This window comes from Stegastes partitus, unplaced genomic scaffold, assembly GCF_000690725.1.
Source record: "Stegastes partitus isolate 25-593 unplaced genomic scaffold, Stegastes_partitus-1.0.2 Scaffold428, whole genome shotgun sequence".
In the NCBI taxonomy this organism is placed as follows: Eukaryota; Metazoa; Chordata; class Actinopteri; family Pomacentridae; genus Stegastes; species Stegastes partitus.
The window spans coordinates 213,631-227,976 of NW_007578159.1; the positions used below are offsets into that span (position 1 = coordinate 213,631).

The 14,346-nt window shown below is 43.9% G+C and overlaps 1 protein-coding gene across 2 annotated transcripts in view; it reads right to left on the reverse strand.

Moving 5' to 3' along the window:
* Positions 1–1,217: 1,217 nt before the first annotated feature.
* Positions 1,218–14,346, reverse strand: part of usp53a (ubiquitin specific peptidase 53a) — a 30,166-nt gene continuing 17,037 nt past the window's right edge. For both annotated transcript variants that reach the window (XM_008286038.1, XM_008286039.1), the window contains exons 11-17: positions 13,655–13,801; positions 12,172–12,312; positions 9,237–10,011; positions 7,773–7,840; positions 3,613–3,679; positions 2,789–3,513; positions 1,218–2,701 (exon numbers count right to left, since the gene is read on the reverse strand). In XM_008286038.1, the coding sequence (XP_008284260.1) occupies positions 2,625–2,701; positions 2,789–3,513; positions 3,613–3,679; positions 7,773–7,840; positions 9,237–10,011; positions 12,172–12,312; positions 13,655–13,801 (2,000 nt within the window). In that variant the 3' untranslated portion in view covers positions 1,218–2,624. The remainder of the gene's footprint in view (positions 2,702–2,788; positions 3,514–3,612; positions 3,680–7,772; positions 7,841–9,236; positions 10,012–12,171; positions 12,313–13,654; positions 13,802–14,346) is intronic.

The following is a 14,346-nucleotide window of genomic DNA, read 5'->3' on the forward strand; positions in this document are numbered from 1 at the left end:
ATTATTAACAAGATACTGCAAACCAGTCTCATTAAGTTAGAACACTCCAATCACACAATAATCCCAAAATGAAATTATTATTATTATCAGCGAAACCACAGGCCAGGCGGACGGCGACAGAAAGGGATTTATTAATGCATGTCAGCGTGGCTTAACCATATAAAAACCTCCCATGATTCAGCGTTATTAATGATGAGGTTAATGAAAGTACGTTGGATCTACTTTGTAAAACATTAACGGTAAAGTAAATCTGATGGTTTTTAAGAAAGTTTGCAGCCATACACAATACTGGTCAGTGACGCTTCTTGAAATAAATCTTGTATTTAGATTATTCTAGAGTGTGCAACTGCTGAAAAAAGGGGTAAATATCTTCAGCATCCTGACATGTTGGCTGTCCTTGTTGATAAAGAAGTACCTGTTTGTTAAAGCAAGCCAAGCTGCAGCCTCATCACACAAGCAAGTGTTTTATGTGCAACTTATTAAGGATTCAAACTATGAAAAGATTAAACTATCCATCCATCCATCATCTATGCATCACTTAATCCTCACTAGGGTCATGGGGGGCTGGAGTCTATCCCAGCTGACTCAGGGTGAAGGCAGGGGACACCCTGGACAGGTCACCAGTCTATCACAGGGCTACACTTAGAGACAGACAACCAAGCACACTCACATTCACACCTACAGACAATTTAGAATCACCAATTAACCTCAACATGTTTTTGGACTGTGTGGGAGGAAGCCGGAGAACCCGGAGAGAACCCACACTGCACGGGGAGAACATGGAGACTCCACGCAGAAAGATTCCAGGTGTCCTCACCTGGACGCGACCTTCTTGCAACAGTGCTACCAACTGCACCACCTTGCAGCCCCAAGATTAAACTAAAATAGTTCAAAATAGCAAAGTAAATTCAAACTCAATTTTCATTGAATTGCAAGTTTCTGTTCTGACTTTATAGCAAAGCAGCTGCATTTGGACAATCAGTGGATGTTTATTTCTGCAGCCTCATATCAGCAGCTGCACTCAAGACACAAGACTGCAGGTGGCAGCAAAACTCCACAATTCTCAGCAGCTGCTTCGTTCAATAATTTGCATGTGGGTTTATAACAGGGGACAGTATATTTGAATACTAAAAATAGCACATTGACCAGGTTTTAACATCAGCACTGCTATGCATTGAACCTCCAACTATTGGATACACCACAGCTTGACACACGGATATGGTTAAATAAAATCGTTTATTCTTAACAATCAATAAAAATAAAATTAAATGTTACAAAAATTCTTTAAAATCAAACAATTGTACAAATCATGGCTCCAATTCAATCTTGCCTTGACATAGAAAAATACAAAAGGCACTGTGCATTAGTCTGCTGCATATATATATATATATATATATAACATCTGAACCGAAAATAGTAAACTAGCCAAAGTTACAACATATTATTAATAACCCCCTTCAAAAAAAACAAAACACAAAACAAGAAGAGCCGTCTGTTCTGTTCCGACGCGACTACACTGTGACATGTTCGCGTCCCACCAGCGCAGACTTGCATCTAACAGGAGCTATTTTTAAGAAACGACTGAGAAATTAAACTGATTCTTCTACGGACGAAAATAATATAACCGCGAGGAGTGTAAAAATAAAAACATAATAATAAACGAGAAACACAGTGCAAAGACACAGAGACACAGTAAATATGTAAAGATGATGGGATATGTGCAGGTGTGCATGTGAGGAGACGGGGATGTGCCGCGCACTTCTCTGCAAGACGAGCGATTGATTCAACATGTGTACCCATCACCTTACAACTCCTGGAAACGCTCACGGGCGAGTTATTTTGGTTTTATCGCACCTCCTCTGGAGAAAGTTTGACAGAGGCAGATAGAAGAAAAACCGATGCTGGTTATTTGCAGAGGTCATTAAGCTCCACGTACAAACAAGAACCGAAGTCTGTTAGCTTTTTTTTTTTCCTCCACTTTAACAATTGTGCAAAGACATCAGCCGAGAACCAACGTGGGCGTCCTGGAGATTCACATTCACGCGGATCCTTGGGATCCATTTTTTAAAGCCGTGCCAAAAGTGTGCCCATGATTACTTCCGAAATCTACAAAAAGAAATACCCAAGTTCTGACTACAGCTCATCAAAACCCACTGAAAGGCAGGTGTCCAAGACAGACGGAAATCGGGCAGACACCTCATAACACTGAAACGGGAGTAAAGCATTCCATAAGATGCGCGAGAACTGCAAGGAACAGCGTTTGTTTTTCTGCATGTGAAATAAATCTCTTAATCTCTTGTGTGGTAAAGTGGCTTTATGTGACACATTCTTTGCGAACCTTTACCAGCATAATGTTTCAGGCATGATTCTTTTTGTACCTTTCTACACTCTCTACTGTGCAAATTCACTATCCAGAGCTTTTTAGGAGCCGGATAGCTAAACTGAAGACACCTGCCGTTCTTTTAATTTCTTTTGAAACAATCTCTTTGGCATCCAGTTTCGTGTCCAACTTTCCTGCGTGACGAGAGAAAGCACACATCCCCGTTGGAAGGAGTCAAACTGTGCAGCAGTCGTAGTGCATAACGATTCCTTTTGGCGTCCAGTCACGGGGTCGTTGGTAGGAGTCATAGGAACCCGTGCTCATCGAGTCCTTTCTGAGTGACTGGATTCCACTTTGCAGTAGTCTTAGTTGTAGAATAACCTGCAAAACAACACAGAGTCAATGGATGAATTGAAAAGAAAGGTCAAAATGGAAAGTGTGTGAAAAGCATCCTGCACTTTGGTGTACCTGATTCTGTTCTGCTTTTGGAAGGCTCTAGTGGATCTGGCAAAGGTAACCCCCTCCCTTCGACATCGCTCTCCCCCGATGACGTGTGGTCCTCGGCTCTCATGTACAAGGCCGGCCTCTTGTGGTACTTGGCCCGGTACGTGTCTGTCATACAGTTATCCACAGAAAAGTAAGTGGTGGGAAGAACCATGTCCGTCAGAGAGGGGGAGTCCGTACCGTCGTCGTGTCCGGGCTTTGGGCTGGGTAACCTCTCGTCGCTCTCGCTGGCCGACAGATCGTTCCTGTCCTGGTCCGACGACCCCGACTTGGAGCTGGCGTCGGATGAAAGCCTGTGCTCGGCGGGCGTCTCAATCCACCGCCGGAGGGTGGTGTGCGAGAGAGGGGACAGGCCATTTTTGGGTTCATTGCGGGGGCTCAACCGTGCTGGCACCTCTGGTGGCAGGGAGTGGACGCCAGATGGGTCTGGGTGGCCGCTGCCAAAAGTCTTGGGGGGTAAAGGTGGGGGGTAGTTGTGCGAGAAATGGTCCGTGTGGCCGCTGCCAGTCTCTTCTTGTTCAGAGAAAGGTCCAGCAAGGTCGTCGGAGCTGTTCCACTCAGAACTGCTGGTTTTAGCTAAGTAAGGAGGCACGGGGCTCACAGGGCTGCCGTCCACGTTGTCCTCCCGCTCGCTGTCCAGGCCGCTGTTCCTCTCCAGGATCCCCGGCGTGTATCGGAAGGCTCTTTTTCTGTCACAGCACACAAACACAAACACTGGTGTTGTAACTGGCAGCTCGTCTGAAACATTTCACCAACACTGTGTGCTTCGTTAAAACTCTTTTTTTTACCTTTGTATGGGTTGCCCAGATAGGATGTTGGCGTCTTGCGGATCTGGAGATTTTCTTCCTTGTTCATCTAGACAAAAACGAATCCTCGTGAGACACTAATTTGCAGTCATGGCTAGCATATGGCTACAAAAACACGCCAGGTAACATCTGTCATGGGCTTCTAGTAGAGCATGGCTGCAATATTATTTTTCTGTTTCTCCAGCAAAGACATGTTATCTAACAGGGGTCACGGTGAGGCCCTCTGCCTGGTGCTGGGAGAGGAAGTATCAAAGCAGCGAGTCTGGCAGAGCTCCCTCAGGCCCCCTGTGTACCACTCTGACTGTCTAATCCAGCCAAAGAACGTGGCCCCTCAAAGGGAATTTGGGTTCATATCCAGGCCCTGTTTGCTTTGAGTTTACAGTCCTAATAAAACCATAATATAACTAGTTTAGAGGAGAGAGTAAAAAGGGAAAAGATAGCAGCATTTTAGGGTCTGAACCACGCTGCTAACGTTTAGAAACGCATCCCTGGGTGGGGCTTTGCCAAGTTAGCAGGGCGGGCGTGATTTACAAGGCCTGAGACAGACGACAGCTGACAAACAGGACAAGGAGGAGAGTGAGTTGCTGAGGACCATCTGTGATGTGTCAGCAGACCCTCTTTTTTTTTTTTTTTTCTCCTCTCCCTGTGCTCTCAAAGCATTAGTGGCTAAATCCTTTGTGCTGGCATGCAATTACGCCAGGGTCAGACTGGAGACTTCACATCCCCTCACTGCTCATTGCAACTTTATTATGATGACACACACTGTACATTTAATGCATGTATTTATGCCTTTTATTCGTTTTACAGCGTGCATTGGTTGCGTTAACTACTGTTTGCGAGCCAAATTGCCCCCCGGGGACAATAAAAACCATCTAATCCACAACACTATTGCATTTTTAAGCTGCTAAGTCCGTGTGGCAATTTGATGTTGCTGATCTGAAATGTTGGCAAGCAACTCTGACAATATCATTTTCAAAAAATATAAAGTGATGGAGTTTACAGCGCGTTCTCATCCCCTCCCTTTATGATCGCGTGCGCCGATGCCAAGAAAATGCTAAACAGAGAAACTTGCGAGACTGTCTGGTACTTTAAAATCAAAAGTTTTTTCAGGAAACAGAAAATGTTACTCTTCTGAAACGTACAGAAAAATCTGTTCTTGGGGTTTAACGTCTGGCTGCCATCCAGAGGAGAGTAATCTCAGCGAAGTTTTAGGCAGACGCCAGCAAGACAGATGCAGTCAAAGCGCCCTGCTGTTTACATGGCCTACTGCACTTGGCTGGGAAACCCTCCATGTACAGTGGATTAGACCGAGCTTCAGCTGCATTCGGCGTCCTATCTAAACCGCGACACGTACAGTAAAGCTTCCCCGACATTCCCGTGCTAACTGGAAAGCATAAAGTCGAGTTGTTCGCAAACTGTGTGATGCTATACGTTTAGCTTGAGGAAAAATGTTTAAGAGAGAGACACCTGTCTGGGAGCTCCTGTTTCCAACTCAAAAGGTTATTCGGGACACTGAGGGGAAGGAGAGCAGCGATCTGACATTACTGCAATTATTTCAAGTGTGACACTCCCTCAGGAAACAGAAAATGTGCCTCGGTACAGACCATGAAAGCAAACCCTAACTAGGTTTTGAAAAATTGTACATGCAAAATTTCTCAGCGGCTCTTTGAAGTTTTGTTGATGTGACAAAAAAAAAAAAAAAGAAAAAACTCTACACATTTCAGTTCTAAGGCTGTCAAGCTGAGATTTGTAGTTCTGTGCGTTCTGCTGTCTGGGGTACTTAAAATTCTTGAACATCAATCACGAGTGCATGCACATTCGCAGCTCGGCTTGTCATGAGGACGTGAACTGCTGTGTGCGGAGAGGAAAAATGAACCTCAAGTTTTGAAATTGTATCTGCTCGTGGACAGAAAGTCCTCCATCAAGAGGAAATAGCTGTTGTTCCTGTGTGTGTGTTGATACGGCACAAGCTCGGAAACAGCAAGCCAAACTCCACAATATAAATTTCATCCGACGGCATTAACACTTATTATTATCGCATCAGTCACTTGGCTTGTTAGGTGGCGTCAGCGGGCCAGCTAAGCCGCGTAGCATTATGGCTCTCACCACGGACACCCACCGCTCAAGACGTACGCAAACAAACGCAGCGGAGGAGAAATCCATTTAATCGGAGAAATTCACCATGATAATCTATCTTCTTCTCTCCGTTCTGCTTTTTCAGACAGGAGCACTTTGCAAGCAGCTGGTTTAGTTTAGCCTTTATTTGTAGACGCCACTCCTCTGTTTATGGAGTGTGGAGATGATACAGCCAGAATGGATTTCTGATGAAGATAAAGAAAGCAGATTGGAGTCTCCAATCCAGCCTTCAGAGCGAAAGTGTGTCACCGAGGTGATCAAAATCCGCCGAGATGCAGACTTAAAAGTCCACGCTCAGATGCAACAAAACCGCCGTAAGAACAAATGTCGGCGGTAAAAACGTCGACTGCGATTCCTCACAACAGCCCTCCCACACGAATGTGCTTTCAGAAAGGATTTTGGACTTTAATGGACTACTGGAATCTGCTCAGGCTTCTCTGAAACAGCAGCTCATGCCAGACTACCATCACTGAACTCAGGCCAAATTGACTCTGGACACATTTACTGCAAGCTTGTCAATACAATTTGCGGGCAGCAGGGCGTAAATATCCCATACCCATTTTTTAAAATAGCTAGTGGAGAATAGTCCTCAAAGTCGCTATTTAAAAAAAAAAAAAATTTTAAGCTGGGTTTAGGGTTGGACAATTAAACAAATAATGAATCTTTAAAAGAGGAAGCGAGTTAGGTGCGTCATGACTCCTTAACGGCACTAGGGGGCGAACGGGCTAAGTGAGTAAGCATTAATGAGTGTTTGTCATACAAATATAAAACATATTTTACAGACAGCGCTGCAAAACAGGTTTGTGAAGTTAGTTAAACATAGATTTTGTCAGATAAAGAGTCGTAATAATTATAATGACAAAATTCTTGAGAGAAATGTGAAAACTAATCGTCACTCTACATGTGCTGATGCTCACAGGCCGATAATAAGATGAGCACCGCCTCTACTTCCTCCCCCCAAACTCCTCACACTTCTTCTAAAGCTATATTTAACTCTGAATAAATCTAAAAGGCAGATAAAACTCGAGCCGCCGTTTCTTCGGAAACTTGAAAGTGGCATTTTGTTTTGAGTCGTGTTTGAATTCCACCTTGTGACAGGTCCAGTCACGGTATTTTCTGCCTGGCCGGTCACAGCTGGATGTGCCCCTACAAGCTCGCTCATCTCCCCCCTCTAATTCAGGATTAACTCGGTGTTTTTCCTGTTGAGGGGAATTAGCGAAGCATTTTCCAAGATATTTGTTCGTTTAAGAGATATTTCTGTGCTGAAGCTGTGTATCGGCGAGCAGATAGAGCCAGATAAAGAATGTGAAGGGCGTCCAGGCGACAAACCCCCCCTCCAGTGCTATTCATGTCATCTTATCTCCCTCCGTCCTGTCTAGCAGATAATTAAAAAACCTCACAGTTGAGACACATAACTTATTTTTTCTTAAACAGCAGTTGTGCCTGATTTTCACCCCAGATTTTGCATCCTAAAAGTTATTCTAAAAAAGGAGAAATTATTCCTTGCAGTAAGTAGTTACCAATAACCTTGAGGGTTTCTTTTTTTCCCTTTTCTATTTGTTCTTTGATTTTCTGCACCAGGAAGGACAAACAACTAAATAAAAACCTGAGATTTTGAAGGCTTCTTTTTCTTCTCTATGTTCAAGCTCATGTGCATTTTCTCTGCGTGCAGCATAGCATAAACTTTACTCAGGAAAAAAGGTCAAGGCCAGTCAGTCAGGAAGCACGCTACACTTATTTCCATACAGTATCCCTTCAATCAGACGGTGACCTTAACACCACTGATGGAACAATAAATCAAGGAAATTGCAGAGTACTATCTTAATGTTTCAGGTCCTTATAACACACGGAAGTCTATTGGGCAGAGGAAATTTCTTCGATGTCAGGGCCAAGCCTTTGCAAAAGAGTGTTACTTCCATTTATTTCCACTGTGTAACATGGAACATGTACTTTTTTTTTTATTTGTCGACATGATCGCAAAAAAAAAGTGAGACTGAGATACTTACCAGCAGAAAACGTGGAGTGCAACATGTCGGCCTTAAAGTCATCACTTCTTCTCTGAGGAAAATGATCCCTAAAATAGAAAGTAAATGAAATTACTCATTTATTGAGGAAGGCTGCAGGATATTTTTAAAAAATGATATCGTATAAACCACTTAAAAGGAGAAAGATGTGCTGCGACTGAGTCTTTAAACTTGAACCATGTGGCAAGGGATGTCAATGAGTAATAATTAAGAGATTAATTGATGCTAGAAGTTGGCCCAATAAAAAATGAATTCACTAAGAAGATAAACGGGCATGCATGTGAGAGAAAATGCATTGTACATTATCTGTAGTACCTCATTGCACCACCAGGTGGAGCATCTTACTGTTTAATGGATGGACGACTCCAGTTTGTTTGAGTTTAATATTGTAGTGAATTAAGGAGGCGATCACTCGGACTAACGGCGATTCTGGGCATTTTGCACGTTTAGCTAGCAACATACCACCATGATGAAGTCTTATGTGTCTGTTAGTGGATTCTGGACAGAGTTTATGGTCTGTATTTAAGCAGTTTACCTACTGTCAACCAAGTCATTATTACAGTGTGAACACAGTTAAAAAAAAAAAGCATGTATGAGCATATGGACTAATGTCTACAGGACTTCATTTGGCTTGAAGACTGAGCAATTATTTGTTGATGAAGTTGCCAACTATAGGTTAAGAAAATAGTTCAGAGTTTGCATCCAGAATTATGATTGTAGCCTTCATATATATTTGCAATATGAATAAAGCACAGTGGTATCATTGAAACAAATCCAAGCAACAATGCAAAGAATAAGCCTCCTGTCAAAAACAAAGTAGTGCTTAAGACTTACATTTTTTGCTGAGATTCACAGCAAAACAGTTTCCTTTTCCCTTAAGTGCTTTTTATCTGCTGCAAAGTCTATTGATTACAACATACTGACCTAACAAATACCACAACATCCGAATAACATCACATTTTATTACATTTTCCCAGAACAGCATAACCATATGTTGAAGAATTAATAATTGAGGAGGTATCTTAGTAATATAGTGTCAACAGACGGGCTTAAATAATGCACCAGCGGCTGAGGAAGTCTGCTGTCTGCCGGCTCTCCCCACTGAGCAAAGGAGTTGTCAGCTACTTGGGATCATTATCTCCAAACAAGACCTGCACTACAAAGCCAGCAAATGACAGCCCAGCATAATAAGGTTTGCGTATCTGCCTTGTGTGCATTTATGTTAAATGGGTCCTGCTATTCTTAGAGCAGTTTGTTTGTAATGCTTAATTATTTAAAAATGGCAGCACCTTTGAGACTCCCGTCTTTAAATGAGTAAGGCACGGGATGACAAAGCAGCATTCACACGCTGGTGTCACACAGCAAGAAGTGTGTCAGCTATTTCTGTGTCACGCTTTGTAGTGCCACGTTTAGGTGCACTTGGCTCGTAAAAAATGTCTGTTTTACCTCATCAGATGCAGCTCGGGTATGGGCCGGAGGTCCTTGGAAGACAGGTTCTCCACAACAGGTGAGTCGAGATTTGCTGAGCCGTTGCTGAGCCTGTCACTGCTTTCATATCCAGATTCAGTTCTCTGGATCTTCCAGTTGTCATTGCGGACTTTAAGCGTCGCCGAGCCCTTAGATCTGTCCTTGTCGCTGTGTCCCCCTCGGCCATCTGAGTCCAGCGAGCTTCGGCTGCCACCGGTTTCGTGCCTCTGCTCGTCCTCATAGATGGTCATCAGGCTCTTGGGTTTCCGTTCTTCCCGGCCTCCCCACGTGTAATCCCTGTCTCGCTCTCGGTCACGCGAGGGCGACTGACTACTGGGTCTTCTCCGAGGGCTGTGCTGCCTTCGCTCTTGACTTACTGAATTTCCGCCGCTCAAAACGCTGTCCACGTTCAGCGCCTCCCGCATGGGCTTCCACGGCCGACTGGACCTACTACGGCCTGCGCTTCCAGAGCGCTCCCGGGAGTCTTGGCTGCTGTCGGTGTCGTACCCGTTGGACAGGTGCTCCAGTCTCCGGCTGTGGTGCCCACTACTTATTGTGGGCACACTGGGCAGCACTTGGACCCTGGAGTGGGAGCGGGAGGGTTCGTGGGGGGACCGGCCACCGAGCTGCGGCGTTCGCTCGGCCCGAATGGGACCTTTTCCTTGGCTGCTGTACAGTCGAGTCTCCATGTGTTGTTTGAAGCCGTTCTCTGGAGGGGAGGCAGAGCGGGAGTAGATCCTGTCCTGACCTGGATCTGAGCAAAAGAGGTTTCATGAGAAATTTAACAGCTCAGCATGTTTTTGAAAACATCACTGGATTTTATTGTTCAAGCTAATAAATCAGAGATAGATGGTGTTGGGCAGGCTTCTTGTTTGAGGACTTGTGTTGTGTTAGACTGTCACTACTTTTTGATGCAGCTTTGCACATCTCCCCTTGTTTATTTATGAAACCTCGTTTTAATCTAATTTTCATCAGTGTATGTTTTTATGTTGTTTGTGAGTCTCAAACCTCATAAAATGATGATGTTTTTGGATTAATAAACCGCTCTCACCTTCAAAAATTCAAGTCAATTCTACATGAACGCGTCAAATCAATCATTTAATCAAGTAATTAACCGCTACACGACCCGTTCGGATGGGTCAGCGCATTTTGTCTGCTTTTCTTCCCCACGATGCCAAAAGACAATGTGAGGAATAACGCTGCCAAGGCCAAAAATTGACTTTCACCGACACCTCGACCCCAAGACACAAAGCTGCTCTCAGGAAACACAGCGGGTTGGGCAGAAAGTGAGGCAAGGGCATGACTACAACAGAGTTACTGACATTTATGTGTGCAGATGACAGGAAGGTGTAAATTACAGCCACCAGGAGTCGATTTCCTTCCGCGGCGGTGTCACAGAGGGCACTTGTATAGACGTTCATGCAGATACTGACGACAAAGTGGTGTGTTTCTCTATGTATAAATATATACTCGTGTGTGTTTCCCCAAATGGAGAAGTGACATGTGTGCACAAGACAGCGTGCGACTCTGCGTTCTCCAAAGACACCTCCAGCCATAATAGCCACTTTAAAAATACATGACTTGACATCTTTCCTGGAGACATTCACGTCAACTATACATGCATACCATACATGCACTTATTTATCCATGCAGCAGAGTCTCTCGACACCACTCTGCCTTTATTCTCTGAACAAAATCAACAAGATAATTCTGCTGAATTGTGAAAGGGAAATGTTCCAGTGAGGGTAAAGAAAAACAAACAAAAGACTTGTGTTGAGCAAAATCTTCATTTAAATTGCATTTTCCTCACCTAAAGCTGGCAGTGCTTCATTCAGGGGCTGCATGCTTTGTGTGGGAGTCCTCATCTAAATGACTGGGAAAATCTGATCTGTTGTAGCGGTGTGTGTGAGTGTACAAAAAGTGAATTTAATACTGCATATAACTGTCAGTCCTTGGAAATAAGCCCGCAGGAGATGGAGTCCCTATTGCTTTGGATTTTGCTGACTGTGTGCCACAGTTAAATCACTTGAAACATGGCTGTCTACATTTTTGGCCATATATATACGAAAGTGGTGTGTTTTGGAGAGTTTCTGCCTCCAGCTCAACGTTGTCAACAGTACACAAGGCTATGGATCATTTTGGAAGTCTGTAACAAGTCTAAATCAATACTGTCGGAGATCATTTAGAAATTCCCTGAACTTATCTCACAATTCAGTATGAGAAGCAACGCTGCAGAAGCTTTTTCGAGTGCTGTGTTTCTGAGAAATACTTCATAGCAAAGTGCTAGCCTGGGCACGAGCCGTACTTGGGGAAATTTATACTACTTACATTAACTATACTGTCACTCGTAGCCTTGCCGTTCATCATAACTACGGCGCTAGCCTCCTTTAGCCGACTGCATTTGCTCATAACGGGACGTGAGCTCTGTGCCAGACGGATGTGGTGGAATTGGTGTGTGTTACAACCGTAATCCCGTCGCTGATACTTAATTGAAAGCAGTGATGTACTAAAGGAGTATTAAAGGAATCAAACAATCAGAATACTGATTAGAACACACAATCTCAGTTTGCTATGCATAGGAGAAGGAGCGAAGTTTGGAATTTAATCCATCCTTCAATTAAATCAAATTGTACTCCTCACTGTTTGGTTTGATCTGCTTGTATTTGTTTGTTAATACTCATGTAGACCACAGACAGAGGAACCAATAGCTCTGACTATGAGAGAGGGGGGATCAAGGCAGGCTCCAACAGACGTCAGCACTTAATCCCCTTTCTGACACATTGCTCCCGAACCGAGGGTTACATAAGGGCCGGGGGAAGTGGAGGGCTAGCCTTTTGTATCATAATGCCTGGCGATTCTCATGTGTCCGTGCGGTATTGCATCTGCAGTCTAGTCCTATAGATCTACCACCAACCTCTGTGGCGGGTCTCCGGCCTCCGCGGACCGCTCCTGTCCGGCTCTCTCCTGGTCGTATGCATCCCTCGAACCTCTCCTACTCTCTGGGCAACTTCTCGAGAAAGCTCCTTTAAGCGACTCCTGGGATCGCCGATTTTCACTAACAAAAAAACAAACAAAAAAACAATGATAAGTCATGTATTGGACACATTTTCCCCTGTTGAAAGACAAGAATTATATACCTAGTTTGTGATTAATGCTGACCTTTTTAAAAGAAAAAAAACCTGCAGAATCTGCTGAAGCAGGGGGAGATTTCCACCACTGCAGACACCATTAAAGTATTTTTATCCCAGTGTACATATCGATATCTATTGTCACTACATCCTTTTTCTTGTCGCTGTTTTCTGCCTCTTAGTCCCCAGCACCCTCAAGGCACTGAGCAGCTGCTGCGCGAGGAGACAGAGGTGAACTTTACAGCGCATCAGTGTGCTGATGTATACGGGAGATTTTCTGCTACATGAGGGGAAAGGCAGCAGGGAGGAAACATGGCAGAGGCTCCTCTGCCCCGTCTTTGGCAGACATTCGCTTTGAAGCAAAATGATTAACAATGGCAGCAGGTAACATAATCATACTGCAGCTTTGTTAGCTGTCTGAGATTTCAGAAGAAAGCACTGTGAAGAGGAAATGACAGTTAGGAAAAAAAAGTACCAGGTGTTTTTGAGATTCTGTTTTTGGGATCCAGCTCGGTTTTTAAAAAAGCAGAATACGCAGCAGTTCACAACATGATGAATCACAGCCTAATAATTTGACTTCAAATTTGACTTTGCTGCTCGTGAAAGCTGTGGGCAACTGCTGACATTTCATTGTCTTGAAGCCTTCTCTCCCTACACCACAGCTTAAAGGAAACACTTTCAAGTGGAGAGAAACAATGGACAGCAGTTCAAGGACATTCATAACGCGATGATTAAGAATTGAAAAAAAAACACAATGTGCAATAATATCAAAGATGGGGCCATTTTCCTCATCTTAGCAACTCTTTTTCTAATTTTACACTCTTCTCTCTGCTTGCACTTAAGTACGTGCAGAATTGGCGACTCTTTGTGACCTCTCTTCTCCACGAGGGTCCCTAATCCCCTCTGTATTACTAACATGGGCAGATTTAGTTTTACAGCAAAGACATTTAATTATCTCTTCCTCTAGTTGCTATGCCGGATCTGTGCTTGTCTACACCCTCGGAGGACAAAAATATTTATAAAATAAGCAGTCTTTCGAAGCGATGAGTACAACCAGCGCACAATGTGACTCATCGGTCTTTGTGCATGTTTTCTTATTCACTAGAAAGTGCACACTGTGTGTTTAAACCTCGGTTTAACACTGCTAATGATAATTTTCTTCAATTTGCAGTGAAAACAAGTAAAGGTACTTTACACACTTGAAACTATCAGTCCAGGAATCAAAACTAGATGCTCTTTTGTCAATCCTTTTCGCATGTTTTCCCTTACCTGGTCCCCGTCCTCCGCTGGTCTGAGCACTACCCCTGCTGAAGGTCGAAGGGGTCTTCTGTTTGAAGGAATCGTGGCCCAACAGAGCATTCAGGTTCTCTCTGGTGAGGTCCAGCTTCTTGGGGGCTGAAACTGGAGACTCAAAGCCTGCAGAGGGAGGAAAAAAACATCAAGCTAAGGTCATTAATTTTGGATTTTCCTTTTCCAGGAAAAAGACAATAACCTCAAGGTGCAAAATAAAATGTGAATTTGGCATCGAAGAGCACGCCGAGTTCACCTGAAACTAAGAAAGTCAATTCAAATTGCAAAATCCACACAATGTTCCTCTTGGTTTTTGGAGGATCATCCAGTTTAGTCGGCCGCCCTGTCAGCTCTGATGGACAGTGAGCGGCTGCCACAGCTTGGACCTGGGGCACGGCCAGCATGGAGGGTTGGAGGAGGATCTTTAAAGGGGATAAAAACCTCCCTATCCACACAAATCCAGGGATATTTAATCCCAATAGCAGAGATGTTCAGCTGTTGTCATCAACAAATTTTCATTGCTGCCCGGCAGCAGAGGAAACAAATATGATTTTGGATTTTACACGTTAAAATAAAGAGCTTGCAAATGTTTCTCTCATTTGGAATTCCGGTTTTGTTTACAGTTCATTCAAAGTGCAGAGAGGGAGCAAAGGTGCTAATTTAAATAAACT